This window comes from Lepisma saccharinum, chromosome 20 (genome assembly GCF_977018435.1).
Source record: "Lepisma saccharinum chromosome 20, izLepSacc3.1, whole genome shotgun sequence".
NCBI classification, from domain to species: domain Eukaryota; kingdom Metazoa; phylum Arthropoda; class Insecta; order Zygentoma; family Lepismatidae; genus Lepisma; species Lepisma saccharinum.
This window is the reverse complement of record NC_139248.1, coordinates 27780722-27800484: the sequence shown is the minus strand read 5'-3', so window position 1 is coordinate 27800484 and position 19763 is coordinate 27780722. Positions and strand designations below refer to the sequence as shown.

General features: G+C 39.3%; 1 protein-coding gene across 12 annotated transcripts in view; it reads right to left on the bottom strand.

Annotated features, from left to right (window-relative positions):
• Window positions 1-19763, bottom strand: part of by (focal adhesion protein tensin) — an 826913-nt gene that overhangs the window by 99174 nt on the left and 707976 nt on the right. For all 12 annotated transcript variants that reach the window (XM_083142275.1, XM_083142279.1, XM_083142284.1 and 9 more), the window contains one exon: window positions 13692-14934. In XM_083142275.1, coding sequence (XP_082998401.1) covers window positions 13692-14934 — 1243 coding nt within the window. The remainder of the gene's footprint in view (window positions 1-13691; window positions 14935-19763) is intronic.

Here is a 19763-nt window from a genome sequence, read left to right as displayed (position 1 = left end):
AGAAATATTATCTATGTTTTACTTTTCGAAGTTGAGTTGAATTGCGGTTGCAATGTGTAGTACGATGTTCGCTCAGGAGATGGTGTTAATGAAATGAATGTTATATATGGTACATAACGTATTTCTTCGAATCCAAGACGCCTTCCAATGTTCATTAATTATTGCCTCAGCTTTTGAAGAAATAAACATACTTTCAATTTTAGGCGCACAAATGTACAAACAGGTAATGCCGGTACTTTAACTGAACATTACTGTATTATTATATTTATATTGTAACATTACATTGTAATGTTTGGTTCACCTTCCTCTAGGCTACTGGACGCGTTCCTATCTTCGTTTTACAGCACACAGTGTGGTCGGTGGTAGTTTGTAATTTTTCACAAAATTTGTGTTCCATGCAATACTGCCGTGCGCTATATCACCGCAGTAAGTTTCGTCAAATATGTCACCATAGCGTTGGGTTGCCAGCACACAGGCGGGAAAACGGGCTTTTCGACTGTAGCGCCGAAATGACGCAACAACGACAAAAATGTTACTGAGAAGATTTTGTTTGATATCCTCTATACTGTGGACACACACACACATAATTATGATAAGTTAATGAAAACATTAAAATTAACAACATAAACACGCAGGTGTAACAGAAACTGCTTTAAAAATAAGTTTACCGAGGAGAAAATCCGTTTTGTACACTAATTCTTTGGTTGACGTCACATGCCTTCTATACTATTCTATTCCAATTAGTATTTTGTAACCTCACTGAGATTAATTACTAACGAATTTAGAGGAAGAAAGATTAGCAATGTTTTTTATACATGCTGCATTTCTTCTATCCAAATTCTTAACCGAGATTGAATATTGAAGTGACAAAAATGTACTCTGCCCCCCCCCCCCCCCAACGGAGGGGCAAGTACTTTTGAGGGCAGAAAGTTTCTTATTTCCCTCCCATGTCTGCGCCTGTAGCCGTTCAAACTTCTATTTAAATGAAGGGTAATTCATTTTCTGAGCAATAGGTTCGTGGGTCATATTAACGATAGAGTTGCACAAAATATAATGGCTCAGAATGAAATTGAATGGCCACACACACACAAAATTTTAAAAAAACATGGCGCGGGCCGTAGTTTGGGACGGCCCGCTGTAGAAAGATAACAGCGCTGATGGTACGCAATACACCTCTTTCGATAAATTTTAAAAAAAGTTAAGAATGAAATATGTTACACTGAAATGTGTTCTCTCAGAAACTCTGAATGTTTTTCTTAAGTTCTTATTTTTTTATATATGCCTTTGGGAGATCTGCTGCCACATCAGCCCTACCTTCAGTACGCCATTGGTCTCCTGTAATGTTCCAGCTTTCTTATTGGAAAGAAAAGTGCTGGAATTTTAATCTCGGAGATATAGCAGTGTCTCTTTCGGCTTTGCACAACTATGCAGGGCAATTAAGCTACTCGACGTCTATGCCCTCTACCGACTGTCAGGTGAAATATATTATTTCCCAAATACGACCGGTGCTGGTTCACAAAATGTCAAATGCAACCCAACGAAATACAATCCAGGTTGTGCGTCGGTCCTGCATCCGGTGTACAAACATTTAGACATTGCCCAACAACCTTACGAAACAAATGGCAAATAATTATAGCACGGTGACTCACAATCGAAACTTTCTCTCCAGATCTTGCCGACACAAGAGAAAGACACGCAGATTAATTCGTGAGAAACTCATTTATGAGCTGGTTCAAGCCGGGGCAACAATAGGCGACTTAACGTTTGACAACGAAGGCAAGCGGTAATACGTTCTAATTTCGGTGTTTGTCCCCTCTTGGGAGATGTCTTGTTAAACTTTCTTGGGTTGGTAACCCTCATATCATTCAAAATTCTCAGGAAAAGAGTAGCAAGTCAGTATAAATATACGTCTAGAGACATCGTTCACTTGATTTTATACGAATTATTAGAATATTCTGCTTAAAAGCAATCTAACACTGTGAACAATGTCGGCCGAATTTCATCTCGGTCAAAAATACCACGTGAGGCAAGTGTACGTCCTGGATAGCACTTTGCAGGCTAACAAAGCTCTGGAGTCTACAGCCAGGATCATTCTCTGCGGGGTTTGTGTTGTGTCATCCACGTGTGTTTGTGATTTTCACTTCATCCATCTCATCAATCACCATTCATTCTCATCGTCGCGATTAACCTAAAGTGGAATAAAAGCGACATAAACTATAGAGCGACCACAAACAAAAAGAATCTTCGGCCAAAATCCTTCGCGCATCTTCTTCCCCTTCATCCATCCAACTCTGGCCACAGGAAGCATGCCCCTCTTCTCCACGCGGGATTACGTTGCACAGTTGTTTTGGGTGTGGTTCCTCTGTACATGAAATCAAGAACAGTCTAGATGCCGATAGACAATCGTTGAATCCTTGAAATTTCATTAAATTATTTCAATTTTTTTAAAAACGTCCTTCGAAACATTGTATGGGTCGATCTCCCTGGTAAAGTGGTTATTACAGCGCGCACAGTGGTCCCGAGTTGGAATCCCTGCCTGGTCATGGATGTTCTCTATGAGTATCTCTACATCAATTTCAACATATCACCACTTAACTCGATCGTTGCGATTAACCAAAATTTGAAGAAAAGCGACGCTATATAACAAAATTAAAAACAAATAAACCTTTGTGTACTGTAGCATGGTGGTAGCACGTATTAACCAGCCGGGGCTGTTATTGTCTCAGCCACTTGTTATGCAATGTGTTATCTATCGATTTCATAACAAAAACAGTTTAGAAAGTCGATATCATACACATATCATCACAGTCTGTACATCGACGAATACATGCAACATCGGGAACCAATTTTTGGGAAAAGCACAAAAGTATAGATAATCCGTACTATAGTCTTCCCGCAATTTTGGCAATCCAATCTTCGGGTGTATTCACGCCTCAGAGATATGCAAGTTGGGTTGCCTATCTTAAGGCGTACAAATACTTCCCAAGTATACTCAGCATTTACGAATGCCTTTGTCAGCGAATTCATAAGCACCTTGTCTTTGATCTACACAAGTTTTACGAATGACGTACAAGTTTTTCTTGGTTGCGATGCTCTCATTGACCACAATTCAGAAATGTTGGTGGCTGTTCACAGAAAGAAAACACGGAATTAGCGACCAAAAGGATTCAATTATCCTATCAGACCAGATCCATCGAAACGAGACCGAGAGTTCTCGTTCGAGACTTCTTCAGATATACCAAGAGAGATTTCTACTAGATTATTTATAAAAAGGTCACATAATTTGGTTACAGTAATTACAAAGCCAATCCATTATTTTAATGGCAATTTTGCTACGTGGTTGCATATACCCATGATATAATCCCGTTTTAGAGGGTTCCTAGCGTCGAAAAACACACCAATTCAGATAAGACAATGGATGAAATATCATAAGCTTCAACACTACCTTAACCACAGGTGGGACGATAAGACAATGGATGAAATATCATAAGTATCAACACTACATTAACCACAGGTTAAACTGTTATTAGTTTGACTGAAGCAGACATTAAGAATATCGAAATTCCCCCAGAACCAAACTACATACATCTATCTTTAAATCAGCATTCACTCAAACAAGAAATATAGAGGTTGGGCAAGTAGACTGTTTTCTTCGTAATGACGTAACGACGGTAGAACGTGAATTTATCCATGAAACGAATACGAAATCTATACATTAGTGTTGCACGGTGCAGATAGAGAAATAACAGGCAACTGAACACAAGAATTCGAGTACAAAAACGCGGATTTCCTGAAGTCAGTTAGTTTCTTTCTCACAAACAATAAACCCATTAGCATTTTCTGGCATCAGGAAAATTTAAAATATTAACGTGTACACACATATAACATGAATTAAAAACATTTATCAGATGTTTAAAATGATGTTTCAAATACTTTACAATATAAACACAAAATGTAATACACATAATACACTCTCCAATGTAATTTGATTACATTTAGTAAACAACTTTATGAGTATCATGTCGGTCGCGGACTAATCACCAAGTCTGTTTCTTGTCCATTGCTTAAAGTTGCCTTCCAAACGCTTGATGGCGCTAGTGACTTCCACATTCGCTTTTATATTGGCTATGATAACCATCTTTAACTAGAGATTGTTCTTCTTCGGTGTTTAATGTCAGCATATTGCGACACTGTCGTTTCATTGTTTCGCATTCTAGTGATACATTAACCTTGCCAAACTTTCGGAGGTAGGCCAGAGTTGCTCGCATCCTCATTTCCAAACCACAATCTAGCAATAGAAGACTTTCAGGTTGGTCAATAACCATTTGGCAAGATCACACAATTGCGTCATGATAGAAAGGAAACGTTAACGTAAGAACAAAATCTGTTTTATATTCAACATTTTAAGTGTCGAATTAATCATGTTGTGTGGAAGTGTAGCAATCTTAAGACTCGAGAGAAGACCAAAGCGAGAAAGAAACCGAGAATCTACATTGTAATCTTTCTTCAAACAGTTTTCCTTATGAAGTTACTCAGAAGACAACAGTCATGCACAAATACATAAGGATAAAATCTTTGGAATCACCTTTCTGATCCTCTTTCCTTTACATCAGCATTTACCAGATCGATCTTAAAATAGGCCCCCTCCCCCTCATTCCAGTTCCCAATTGATCCTTCCTTCAATTGTCCGTCACGCCACGAAAGTGGGCCTTACTTACTGTGAACCATTTATCTTGTCAGGCTTATTCTTACAATAAGAATAGGCCATAAAACCTCTGACGAAAGTGTTGCAAACTTTACTACGTCGTGAGCACTACACAACGCATGTTCCCTTGCAATAATGTATTCCTTTCAATTTCTAATTGTAGCACAGTGTTCTGCGACGCCAGGGGCACGGATTCGAATCCCTGCCTGGACAAGGGTATTCTTTGAGAGTGTCCCTTCTACAATTTCATCATATCGTCACTCATCATCATCTTCTCGATTAGCCAAAAGTGGCATAAAACGAATAAACAATCAATTAATCAACATATCGGTGCTTCTCAACCGCCGGCCAGCGGCATTAATTGTATCGGGCTGCGAGAAATTGTCCTGAAAGATTTTCTCCCATCATCTTCATTCAAATCAAACAAATAAGATAGTTATCAATATTCCGAGTAAAATATATGGGGCAGCAACGAAATATGAAACTTAACACTGTTGATTAAACATAACTGACTTTAAAATACTTTCCCAGATTTGTAGCTATAGGTGAACAATTTTGTATTACGGGTGGCAACACTTCCTCTTAACTTAGTAAGAAATTTATTTTAATTTCCGTGAATTGTCAAAGGATGAAAAATAAATTATTTAAGACAAAGAGAGACGGTAATTGACCTTTGAATATTCTAGTGAGGTTGGAGGGGAAATGTAACAATTAAAGAAGAAATTAATTGGCACGACAGAAAACAGAAGTAAATCACAAAGTTAAAATAAACTAATAATAACAGTTGGGCTGAAGAGTTCGTAGGCTAACATAGTAAAAAATATTTTTTTGACAAAATTCGATTTTATTATTGAATATAGTTGCCTTCGAGGGCGATACAACGATTATAGCGGTCATACAATTTTTCGATGCCATTTTTATAGTATGATTTCTCTTTAGCCTCAAAATAGGCCTCAGTTTCGGCGATTACCTCTTCATCAGTGCTAAATTTCTTTCCAGCGAGCATTCTTTTAAGGTCTGCAAACAGGAAAAAGTCACTGGGGGCCAGATCTGGAGAATATGGTGGATGGGGAAGCAATTTTATTACGGTTGAATATCGCTAAACATTGCTCCGAATCATCAAAACGTTGTTGCTTTTGATCGATTGTGAGCACGCGCGGCACCCATTTTGCACACAGCTTTCGCATGTTCAAATATTCATGCACAATATGTCCAACACGTTCCTTTGATATTTTTAAAGTCCCAGCTATCTCGATCAACTTCACTTTACGATCATTTAAAATTATTTTGTGGACTTTTTTGATGTTTTCGTCGGTAACAGCCTCTTTGGGGCGTCCACTGCGTGCATCGTCTTCGATGCTCATTTCGCCTCGTTTAAATTTAGCAAACCACTTCTCAACAGTTGATTTTCCTGGTGCAGAGTCCGAATAATGTTTATCAAGCCAAGCCTTGGCTTCAACAGTATTTTCTTTCGCCAAAAAGCAATGCTTTATTAACACACGAAATTCTTTTTTATCCATTTTTTCACAATAACAAAAGCTGCTTCACTCACAATGCTATATCTCACGAACTAATTATCCGGCAGCTGTGAAATTTATACACGTATCTTTTGAAGGTTAGTACTAAGTAAAAATCACATGGATTTAATTCTAGTAACGCCATCTATGAGTCAGCCTACGAACTTTTCAGCCCAACTGTTATGTCGAATATCTTCTACCATCTAACTTCATTATGTATAATATTTGAATGCAGGGTTGTTGAAGGTCCAGAAACCCATAATTCTAATTGGTTCCGCTGCAGGAACGAAACCCTTTTTCTCGCACAATTTCAATTCGGTCCAAGTTGCGTATTGTATAATTCAAAAATGGTTTCTGGATCGAATTTAAATTGAGCCGGAAAAATTGTTCCTGGACCGAATTGAAATAGTTTACGGATAAAAAATGTTCTTAGCGGTCCATAACCCATTCACGCTTGCTGATTTTTCTCTCCTGGACCGGAACTGAATTTCTTTAAAATTCCTGGACCATTAACAACCCTTCTTGAATGTTTGTCCAAAAGACAATTTTACATTGTGCACTCACAATATAGGATGAAGTTACAGCACTGCATTTAATTTAAAAAAAATAAGGTTCTGGGGCACACTTTGACATGGATGCCCCATATCGATTTCCCAATTAATATTAATTGGAATTTTTCTGTTTTCATATGCAACATGCCCGAGAAGTAGTAATTTCTGAAGACACCCGAATGTCGATATCTCTCTCCCTGGACTAGATAAGGCATCCCTTATGTCTGTGACTGTCCTTTTTATCAATTGCACCTTCTCACTTTTCATACTCACCTAGCCACAGGTGGCAGAAAAAGAGAAGTAAAAACCAATCAATCAAAACGAAATTTAATTTAATGTTGCAGCAAGGAAACTGCAAGTTTAATGGCTGACGACTAATTTAAACGTAATTTTTGTAATTACCAACGAGCGAAGGCATAATCGAACTATTACTCCTTATGATTATGCCAGAAGATGCATGCTCAAGCCAGGTCTCGAACCCTGGAAATTCCGTGGAGATATCAAAAGTCGAACAGTGGTGGTTTACGGGCCGGGCGGTATGTATGGCTGGCCATTTGTTTCAAAAAGAGTTACAAACCAGATTTTTCAGTGAAAATCATGAATACAGAGAGAATCCATTTTTATATGAGGGGGGAAAAAATTAACAAATTAGAAGCACACACACAAACACATAGGAATAAAACCAATAACTAGGGCATAACAAATATTAATTACTCCAGCAGCTTGAGATAGAAAGAAAGGAGCTTCGAAAAAGATACATAGATGGCAGCACAAGGTGAATCGGAAGTAGAGGAAAGATCCTTTTTTTTCCTAGTGTCCGAAGACGAGGCCCAACATAATATATGTTCATTTTGGGTCATTGTAGGCCAGAAAAAGTGGGTTTTATTTGTCCTTTTTTGCCTTTTTCGGCGTTTATTGGCTTATGGGTCCTTTTTTAGCCTTTTTTTAGGTCTTAACGGCTTTCTTTTGCAACTTCACCTTCTTTCGACTACGTTTCTACTGCCCATTCTCAATTCGAATCATCATCAGTTCATCACCTCTTAAACATCCTTTCTGTAGTAATGAAATAAAAAAAAATAAAAACAATAAATAAATAAATATATTTGAACCATCCCTGTATAAGTGGCAACTTTCTCTTGTTTTGAAGCTTTCAGTTGTTTCGCACTGTGTGTTCAATACCACCAGAACTTTTTATTCATTAAATATGTAATTAAAACTGAAGTTAACGAATTAATTTGGATCACATTTATACGTCTTTCTTCCGTTTTTTAGATCCTTTTTTGACATTTTTACGTCCTTTTATAGGTCTTTTTTTGGCAATTTATAGGTCTTCAACTTCCGACCCCTATACATAACATTGTAAAATTATGTATCAAAATAAGCTAAGATATTACTGTTATTCCGATATCATTATGAAGGTATTTTGAAATGCATACCTATAATAAACGTATTCTTTAACAGTAATATTTAAAGTATTTAAATATAAGGCTATTTATTTCTTATTTAAAACAGTAAATATATAACATGGTCAAGGTTTTTATTGGAGGTGGAAAGTAGGAGTGAAAAGTATAAGGGGAGACGCCAAAAATCCACATCGCCCAAGTAAAAATTGCATCTAAAGCCGCCCTGCACATGAAGGAGATATACGTACGTAATAGGACGAGAGAGAGATTCTGTCTAAGAAAGACTTATTGTCGCCATACGGTGGGTACGATGCAGTCCCATGTGAAGATCGTGGGATTACACATCTCCAGTTTCTCCTTACGTCAGCGGCGGGGCGAATTCTTTGCAGATAAACCACAAGGAGACATGAAGAGTCAGGAAGTTGGTTCGCGTAGCTTCAAAACTTAAGCAGTGCTGCAATCAGTAACTGGAAAAGCTCAAAGCCCTTTTCGAGTTGATCAGCAGTGGCAGAAGATCCCATGCTTATAAAGGTGTTCACACCACAAACACAGCAATTGACAATGTTCAAGTGTTTTAGCAATAACGTATGTTCCTGTGTTATGTCAATCATCATGACATAGACAGAAATTACACATGTCAAGAGTGGAACTTCATAAAATATATATATATATCAATAAACATTTAAACAAAATTCAATATAGTTGTTATGCACAGACTATTTCAATTGGCCAGAGCTGCCAGTTCACCATGCGTAATAGCACATGTTATGTTATGATAATTAACTTCTGTTTAGATAATTATCATTGTTAGTAATCAACGGTCTTGTAAGCGCCTCTCTGTTCGCTCTTCTAATCGTCTTCTTTGTTCTCATTATTCACATAGGAGCTAGCGTCCTCTGTGGCTGAGTGGTTAGCGTGGCACGCCTCGAAACGAGGAGTCGTAAGATCGAAACCTGCGAAAGGTATGAACATTTTCCATTATGCTTGTCGCCGACCTCCTTGGAGGAGTGATTAGCGTGAATGTTCATCATTTTTCAATTGCATCCATCGTTACGATGAAGCTAGAGAGCTGGCAAAAATACTACAAATTGGCCAGAATTTAGAAAATGGTTCCATTCTGCACTACAGATGTCTACAATCTTACTATCTCCCCCTCCATATATTTTTCATTGTTCTCTCAAATTCACACCAAAATGTGAACCTCACTTCCACGTAGGAGCTACATCCTGGACTGCATTTTGCAGACTAACGAGGCTCTGGCGCCAGTAAAATCTTCCATGGGACTTTAGTCTGTGCTGTCTTTGTGTGTTTGTGATTTTCCTTTCATCCGTATCATGTTATCACCATTCATCCTCATCTTCGCGATTACCCAAAAGTGGCAGAAAAGCGAAGTAAAATAAGGTAAATCAATAAATCAAATTCACCTTATATCTTTAGCGTATGCAGTATTGGCTGTACTATTGGGCTCATTAGTTGGAAAAATGGACAGATTAACTCACTTTATGTATAGAAATGACAGATTTAATGTTTTGTGATACATATTGCATTGTTATACACGCCGCAAGTACCGTCAGTACTTTGCATGACCGACCACCTCTGACTCTTTTTGAACCCATTTTAATCATTATTTGTGTACAATTCCTTTTCACTCTCTTTTCTAAACTTTAAACCACGTGGTTTATGAAATTACGTGTTGCTCCGAAGATACAAATAAAGAACAACCTTCCAACAGCCAGATTTAATATTACTTACTTTGTTATAACAAAAAATAGCATAAATAACACGGTAAACAATGTACGTATTGTTCCAGGCATTGTTTTTTGCAAATAATCAAGGGAGAGTGCTGCCATCTATAATAATTCTTGAAAGACAGCAAAAGATTATATCGAAGGAGAGAAACAGTTTAATCCCATAAAAAGTTATAACAACCGTCAAATAAATTTAGTTAGAACACTTTCAAAACAAGGAAATATGCTTCTTTCTTACAGCGTGTCCAAAATTTGGCCAATACTGTAGTTTGCCTCCGTTGCTTTTCCAGCTTACTTCAGCTGGAGAGAAGTGTAATTAGTCTTCTTTATAACGTGTCGACCCCCCTAGTCTAAACCAGGCTAATTAGGCTTAACTCCTCATTTTTTTAAAACTTTTCCCAGCGACAGGATACGCAAAGTCATCTTCACAAATTCTCATCGCTTGAATCAATTTTCTCCCCTCTTGTTGGAAATTCCGCTACGAAATATCCCGTTCTTCGAGGAAATTCCTGCAGGAGACAACACTGCTTCTTTATGCAACGTTTGCAGAGAAGCCGTACGCAAACTGAGGCTTTCACTTTCACGTGACCTTCAAGAGTATCACCCTGCTTGTGTTCCGAAGACGTAGCGCGAGGGGGGGGGGGGGGAGGGGGCTGATCGATCATCGTTTAGTCAAGGTCACCTGCTTCGAAAGCTTCGCAAAAGTCACCAAAGGACAATGCGCCTAAGCTATTCGGAAATCCTGTCTTCACAAGAAGCCGAAAGGCACATTACACAATAGAAGCCGCACGACAACCATTTAAAATATAATAACTAAAGAGGGAAAGTATTTCGTTTAAAAGGACTTAGCTAAGAATTGCAAGCAGCATACCAGTGTTGCCAACCCAAGAAGGTTTCTTACAGCAGATGAGCTAGTACACTGACTTCACTGTTTCTTAAGGACACGAGGGACAGTTTCCACGTCCAACCAGACGCGAGGACCCTAAATTGCTCCTCTTCCATCGACCTATATCCCCGCGACGAGCTGGGAAAGAGGTCTGTGCGCTGGACTGTTGTAGGAGGGGGATAAAACCTAGCATTACGCTTATGGGAGTATTATTTAACTTGTTCTCGTGGGAATATCAAACTTCGGATGACACACAAAAACATATGAACGGAAAGAGGACAGTTGTAGCAATTTTTTTTCCACATAAGGAATACATGGGATTCATCACATTTTTCAAACATCTTATCTACCTCAATAATCAACTTTAAAAAACGCTTCCACTTGCCACAAAAATTCATACCCTCTTGTACATTCGGGTTTTGTTTTTAGTAGCGGTACCCATTCAGGCGATATTGAAATAAATGCACACCAGGTGCGCAACTGTCGCTCTTCGCCTTAAGTTCATGTTTTAAGTCCATTTTTACGCACAGGTAGGCTAATTGAAAATGAACCTACAGTTTAAAGTCGGATCCGAAACACTATGCACCTACGCTGAGTATCGAACCCGGAACTCCTTGATTACAAGGCGACGACGTTACCACTACGCCATCGGGAGGACACTGCACTCAAGAAATAGAGCATCAATTAATTTCAACTCGTAAGCGGTCATATTTTGGTGACGTCGCTGGCGTTTACGCAATAACCATATCTTTAAGCAAACACTCATGTTTCCCCTTTATCAAAATATTTACTTCATATTTCTATAAACAACTAGGAGCTTCGTTTACGGCGTCAGATATGCACAAGCTCTGTGGTAGAGCGGTTAAAAAATGTTTCCCTAAACTGCCATTCTTTAGAAAATGTTTGTTTTTCAGTTACTTGTTTCCCTAAACTGCATTAGAATTTTATTTTTAGCAAACTTCCTTCCATAAACTGCTATTACTTGGATCCTTTTCCGATTACTAGCTTCCCTAAACTGCTATTGCTAAGGAAATGTTTCCAGTTACTTCCATCCCTAATCCTTAAAAAAAGTTTCCCTAAAATTTTATTCTTCATAAATTGTTTCCTGTTACTCGCTTCCACAAACTGATTTCCCTTACAAAATGTGTCGCTAAATTTGATTCCCTAAACTGCCTTCTTTAGAAACTGCAGTTAGTTGCTCTTTCTAAGAAACTTTATCCATTACTTGCTTTCAAACTGCTATTCTGTGGAAACTGTTTCCTGCTTCTAGCATTCCTCAAAATTGCTTTTTTCTATGGAAATGTATCCAGTTACTGGTTTCCCTAAACGGCAATTGACAAGGAACTCCTTTCTATTACTTGCTTCCACGAATCAACAGAAAAACGTTCAATGGAACAGAGCTAACAAGGACAAAACAGAAGGACAAGTCTTGTATATGGAACACCAGCAACTTTTACCTGACGTAAAGGTCAATCAATAGAGCGCGTAGGAAGGTGTTCATGACGAGAGAGGTGAAGCCGGTAATTTCTAATTTATCCTAAGTATTTTGATACAATGTGTGCGACAGTGTTCGGAAAGCTACTGTTTAAAACTGAGTTACATTTACATATTTCCAAAAGTAACCGAGTTACGGTTACTTGGTTCAAAAAGTAACAGTTACAGTTACTTGCTTCAGAAAGTAACTTTACAGTTACAGTTACTTGCTTTAAAAATTGCTGAGTTACAGCTAATTGCTTCAAAAAGTAACTGAGTTACGGTTACAACTACTTTTGATTCAAAAAGTAACTGAGTTACAGCTACTTGCTTCAAAAAGTAACTGAGTTACAGTTACTTGGTTCAAAAGTAACCGAGTTAGTTAGTTACTTCAAAAAGTAACAGTTACAGTTACTTGCTTCAAAACATAACCGAGATACGGTTACTTCCTTCAAGAAGTTACCGATGTAACTGCTGGAAAGCAGAAAGTAACTTTTACAGTACCTTCTTGGTTTCTTTCTAGCTTGACTCTACAACGTTCCAAATGAGCGAATGCAGCATTCCATCCAAAACACTGAAGTTCTTGTAGTTGGAAACAGAGTTGCCAAATTTAGCTCTTCCCCCGACTTACGAGTTAATTAAAATGTCGTTAAGTAATTGTAAAAGTAACTGTTGATGACGTTAGCTTTATTACAAAAGTAACTGTTACGGTTGTTTCAAAAGTAACTGTTACTGTTTCAAAAGTAACTGTTACTGTTGTTTCAAAAGTAACTGTTACTCTTGTTTCAAAAGTAACTGTTACTGTTGTTTCAAAAGTAACTGTTACTCTTGTTTCAAAAGTAACTGTTACTCTTGTTTCAAAAGTAACTGTTACTCTTGTTTCAAAAGTAACTGTTACTCTTGTTTCAAAAGTAACTGTTACTCTTGTTTCAAAAGTAACTGTTACTCTTGTTTCAAAAGTAACTGTTACTCTTGTTGCAAAAGTAACTGTTACTCTTGTTGCAAAAGTAACTGTTACTCTTGTTGCAAAAAGTAACTGTTACTCCTGTTGCAAACAGTAACTGTTACTCTTGTTGCAAACAGTAACTGTTACTCTTGTTGCAAAAAGTAACTTGCTTTTGTTGCAAAAAGTAACTTGCTTTTGTTGCAAAAAGTAACTTGCTTTTGTTGCAAAAAGTAACTTGCTTTTGTTGCAAAAAGTAACTTACTTTTATTTCAAAAAGTAACTTACTTTTATTGCAAAAGTAACTGTTACTTTTATTGCAAAGAGTAACTGTTCCTGTTACTCTGGTTTTTACTTTTAAAAGTAGCTACTTAGAGTTATAATTACTTCAAAAAGTAACTAGTTACTATTAAAACGGTTAATGCTTTCTAGAACTAGATTAGCTAGAGATGATATGGTACTCACCTATCGTGTATGTTTCCTGCTACATAGGGAGAGCTGTAGGTCCCGTAGGTTGGCGAATTGTTGTACGTTGCATTCTGGGAGTAGATGTTTTGCTGATAGCTCATGCTGCTCGATGACGGTGCGGTGGCGTAACCACTGGGGGTGCTGTAAGACACGGGTTGGGGGTAGCCGGAGGTTCCGCTGGACATCCTCGTGGGGGAAGATCTCTCCGGGCTGGTTCTTGTGGGCGACTGACGCTGGCCGACTCTCGGAACCGACGCGGACGACGGCTGTGACGTCACGCTGTTCTTCGCCAAAGCTTTCCGCACAAGACTTGGACTCGCGAGACCGGGGTGGTTCTGAAGAGCATCTTTGGAGTCTCTTCTAGGTGGCGGGCTTGCTACCGGAGCCTGCTGGAACTGCTTCCTCTGGAGAACCGGACTTCCGGGTACCACCCCGTACGTGAACGGTCTGCTGTCTTGCCGGGCGTGGTAGGGGATGTCAGACTCGTCGTTGTCGCTATGGAAATCAAGCCGACGGGTGGATGAAGGGGGGTTTGTGGGCGACGGGTACCCGTTGGTGAGGTAAGACGGGCTCTGCGGGTAGCGGGCGGTCGTGGACGTCACCGAGTACGACGAGGAGCGTGTCATTTCGTTGGTCTTGGGCGACGAGAAGTCGAAATCCACTTTGAAGCTGTCCAGGTCAAGATCTTCGAACCCGGTCCTCTGGCTCGGTTTGAGGTCCGGGATGTTTTCCACGGTCAGTAACATGTCCGTGAGGAGTTCGTCCAGAGCCCGGTGGTCCGCTAAGGGACCTGCGGGCTGCGGGTGCACCTCGGCTCTCGTCTCGACGCCGGGTTGATGAAGCCCGTTCGACAACGGCGGATTGGTCGTCGCTGACGTGAACGTCGACGAAACTGCAGATCGTCCCGAGTGAGGAGGCGACGACGAACTGCCGCTCAAGTGTCCGTCTCTATGAGGCCCGTTCCCTGCGGACGATATCCCAGAGTCCATGGACACCGTATGCGGGCTGTTCACGAACGCATCCGCGGTGCCGTTCTGGCCCGTCCCACTTACACTAGCACCAACACCACTAGCACCACCACCAACACCACTTGCGCCGGTCTGTCCAGCGCCGCCGTCCACAGCAGGCGTCGTCTCAGGGGCGGCTGGAGGAGTCGCTGGCTTCTTGCTCACCGTGGCGTACAACGAACCATCCAGGGGACCGTACGTGTGACTGACTCTTGCAGCGACCTCGGCAGAATCTGAAACAAGGCAACACACACATTAGCTCGCCAGAGACGGGAGGGAGGAGTTACAGGCTGTGACGTAAACGCCCCCAGACCCGCTGGAGTTACTAGGCTGTTACGTGGTGGCCGGAGGATTACCAAACAAGGCCAGGGTCAACCTTTGCACGGCAGATCCCGCCTAACCGCTCACCCTTTTCCTCCAAGAAGGAACAGCTGTCACCGCGCCGAGCGAGAGAATCTCTCTACCAGACGGAAGGAACACCCCAAGAACTCTCTCTCTCTCTAAAAATAGGAACAGACGAAAATAGATCAACGACAAGGGAGTCGATGAAAAGCGGGAAGACTGAAGGTGAGATATCTCCCCTTGGGGACCCAAAGACGGAAAGCTTTGAAATCTACCAGTAAAAAAAAGGAACATCTCAAGACACAGCGCCCCGCCCACTTCTCATCTCCTGATGCCGTTGTTCCCATGGTTTCATCACGAACAAGCAATTGGTGGGAATATTACGAAGTGCTGCTGCACAATTCCAGTGACTGCCTTCCGCCTTGCACACACAGCCACCAGTTTTAGAGTGCGGTGTGTTCTCCCTTCCTCCTAAAGTATCTCAAAGCGGCGATATCTCTTCATAAACTTACCCTCTCAACTAATATCAAAGGTTCACAAGGTTAAAACATACAAGACAGTAAGCCGGCCCACGTACCGGAGTGGTTAGCACATCGCGCTACGACGCCAGGGGTCCTGGGTTCGAATCCCGACATGGGCGTGGGTGTTCATTTCCACTTTCATCATATCATCACTCATCGCCATCTTCGCAATTAGATAAAAGTGGCAGAAAAGCGAAATAAAATAAACCAAATAAATAAACAGTATTTTTTATGGATCTGAAACGTCATCCCTTCCTCTGAAAGAGGAACATAAATTAAAGAGTTTTTAAGAAAAATCTAAACTTACTGATTGCCTTCGGTTATTATTGCATATGTTACGAGCTTTTGAAGAAAAATCGCAATTGATTGATTGATCTAGTTTATTTTAACATAAATTAAGATATTTTTTAAAAGAAAAATCATTATTGATTTATTTACTGAAGGTATTTTAACATAGTAAATTAAGAGTTTGAATTGGTGTTTTAAGTCCACTTTATGCATAGTAAGGTTAATCGGACTGGACCTACAGTTTAAAGTGGGACACGAAGCACTATGTGCCTCCACCGGGAATCGAACCCGGGACCCCTTGATTACAAGGCGACGACTCTAACAATGCGCCATCGGGGAGGCCAACATAAATTAATGAGTTTTTCAAGAAAATATGAGAAAGGATGTTGACATAGCTTATTTACAAAACAAAAAATAAGATAAGAAAAATATTAGGATAGTTTAATTTGTAAAACTTTTATTACTAGAAATAAAGAGTGCAAAGAATCTTCAGAAGGATTATTTGTATAGAAAGCTTTTATTTATGTCTTGTTTGTGTGTTTTATACGCTAATTAGAGTGTAAAGAATAGGATATCAAACCGTGTGCAATGGTCCTCCTGCGGGAATCGAACCCTCTACCCCTTGATTACGAGGCGGCAGCGTAAACCACTGCATTGTGTGAAGACCTGCACGTCTTATATTTGCGTTTTTATTAATTAGAAACTCACGTGTGAATGTCTGGGCTCAAAAAGCCTGCAAAAAGTAATGCGTTCCGTAAACCTTTAGGTAACTTCAATTTTGCCTAAGTTGAATTCGTAAATCGTAAGAAACTGCAATATTTACTCGGATATAAATTATAAAAGTATACAAAATATATAAAATAATATAAAAACAAACTGGTCACACTTTTCCAATAAAAAATGCAGTTATTACGTAACTGCGGATTTTCGTAAGTCAGGGGGTTACTGTAATTACGTATTAATAATTGTATTCTGAAAGTTACATCTTATTGTACTGCTTTCAATTTCTTTTTGATATAATCCATTGGTAATGTCACAAGAGGGGCATTTACCGACGTCCCCTTTTGACAAGAAAAAAAGTGAAATTTTACGACAATTAACCCCCTTTACACGTGATTTTAGTGGTCTGCTACGCATTGTTTTCTTCCCTGTCGGCGCTACTCGTAACAGTCTGAACAGGTTTATTCTCGGCTCGACTAGACGTATTGATTGATCTTACACAGGCACTATTTTTACCGTCGGAATCAACATCCAGCAAAACAATACGTGCTGTACAGTTCTTTGGTGATAGGAATAAGAAAAATCACCGAAACTAACTTTTCTTCAACAAATATTACTTCAATTGCAAGAGAGAAGTAATGAGGCAGGCATAATGTAACTTCACATGCTATTAATTTTATTCTTCACAGTTTCGAAGCGGAACTCCAAATGTACACTCCCCGGCAATAAAAAAATGGGACACCTATATCCTGAAATACTAACTTCCCTGCAATGGTTGTGTGTGTTGCCTAAATGTAAGGCGGTGGGTGGTAGAAGTTTCCATTGAAAATGTGTTAGCGCCGTAAAGTTACGCAACACACACAACGCCTGGCAGGGAAGTGAGTATTTAAAGATATAGGTGTTCCATCTTCATTGCTGGCGACCAGTAGCAAACTGTCCCATCACTAAAGCAGTCACTTTGTTGATTCTCATGATACAGTGGTGCGTTGGAGGGGAAGACGTTCACTGCGTCATATTTTGCCACGGGGGGGGGGATAGTCGAACCTTGATTATACAGCAAATAGTAAAGGACTTAAAATCTATATTATATACAGTAAAACCTCGTTAATCCGGGCCCAGATAAGCCGGACTTCGCTTAATCCGGACAGGCAAAAGGAAAAAAAAGCAGAATGGAAGGTTTTAAATGTGGCTAGAAGTCAACAAGAGAACTTTATTCATAATCTTTTACAAACCAAAACACCTAGAAACCTATTCCAGAAATTAAAATTCAGAAGAGAAATACATGATTACAAAACAAGGGGAAAATCGAAACTTGAACTTCCAAAGCACACACTAGTGCTTTTCGAATCATCATTTACGTATTCAGCTGCAAGAGCGTGGAATGAACTTCCTCCTTCCATGACGTCCCTCACTAATCGCAACAACTTCAAAGACAAACTAAAAACTCTATTGTTAAATGAACAATATCTGTGTTCCAGCACTCACGAATAATAGCTCGCATTTCTGACCCAACTTCCTAATAACAAGTATTTTCATCTACATTTTGCTTGTTTACTTTTCCCCTTACATGTTGCCTACCCCTAACAATATTTTGTCCTTTCTCGCATATTAAGAACAATTATATGTTGTTTTTTTTTACACATAACATTAATATTAATTTTTATTATTCTTAACCATATGACACCAAGCACAATTGTGTCAATTAATTTGTGTATCCTTGTGTATTTGTTTTCAATCTTTTTATTATTATTATTATTTTTTTTTTAGTGTGTAGACGAGCCTTTGTTCTCAATTTTGTATTTGTTCTTTTTGTGTCTTCTTTATGTTTCTCTCTTTCTTCTTTGTTTGTTATTGTACAAACATTTAGTAGGTAGAATGTATTTAGTATGTACATATATCCATCGGGGTTAGGTGGTAGAACAGCCGCAGGCTGAACCTCGCCCTTTAATAAAGGAAAATTGAAATTGAAATTGAAACCACTGACGAAATTCTGTTTCCCGAAGGCTTTGTACTGTACTGTATAGTGTATTTAGGCCTATGCCCTTTAAATACACCATAATAAACGTGTTTTGTTGCTATAAACGGAGTTTTAATGCACTTTGTACTGTTCTTTTAGGTTGTTTCAGTTAATCCGAACTTTCGTTAAACAGGTCAACTTATCCCCCCCCACATTAGTCCGGATTAACGAGGTTTTACTGTAGGTTGTTATTTCTATTTATCTTTACACAAAAATGGCTGGGATTGATTGATATTTTTTAGTAAAACCGGCAAAAAAAACGACAAGTGAAGTCCTGTGAAGATTCGTTCATTTGTTATTTAGAGTCGCTTTTCTCAAATTGTGGCTAGTCGCGACGATGAGGATGAGTGATGATTAGGGCTGACTTTGAACCGATACCCATTCTGATACGGATACTGATACCGATGCTTGAGAATTGTATCAATTAAAAGTTTTTGAAAATATTGATTAAGATTATTGGGTGTGTATTGCACCAATTATACGCATCAATTTACCATAATTTTGCTTCAAATATTGAAAAAATTACATCCGAATATAAAAATACGTGCTATGTAATTAGAAAATACATTTTTCCACACAATATCTGTGCAAAATCAATGAAAAATTCGAATTTTGTAAACTTCCAAGATAATTAAGACTCCGCGCAAGTCAAGTAGATGACGTGAACGATCAAGATGCCGATGCCGGGAAAGTATCGCGCGGTATCGGCAAATAAAAACCAACCGATACTTCCCGATACCGATACCACTGGTATCGGTATCGGCTCAGCCCTGGTGATATGATGGAATTGGTGAACGGACTCGCAAAGAATACCCATGCGCAGATCGGGATTCGAACCCGGGACTAGGTATGGACAAAACCGGATAAAATTTTATCCGGATATCGGATATTTTCATATCTAGATTATCCGGATATTCTAGTTATCCTAAATCTGAATGCGTGCATTATCCTATCCGTTTTCCGGGGTATCCGCATATCCTTTTATTCCACAACGGATTTTACATAAATCCTTCAACAAACCTGTTCTATCCGGATATTCGGATTATCCGTTGCATCCGAACCGGATATCGGATAATTTGAAACCCGGATATCAGTTATCCCAATTTTGTATCCATCTCTACTCGGGATCCCTGGCGTCTACACTATGCTAACCACTCTGCCACGGAGATCTACT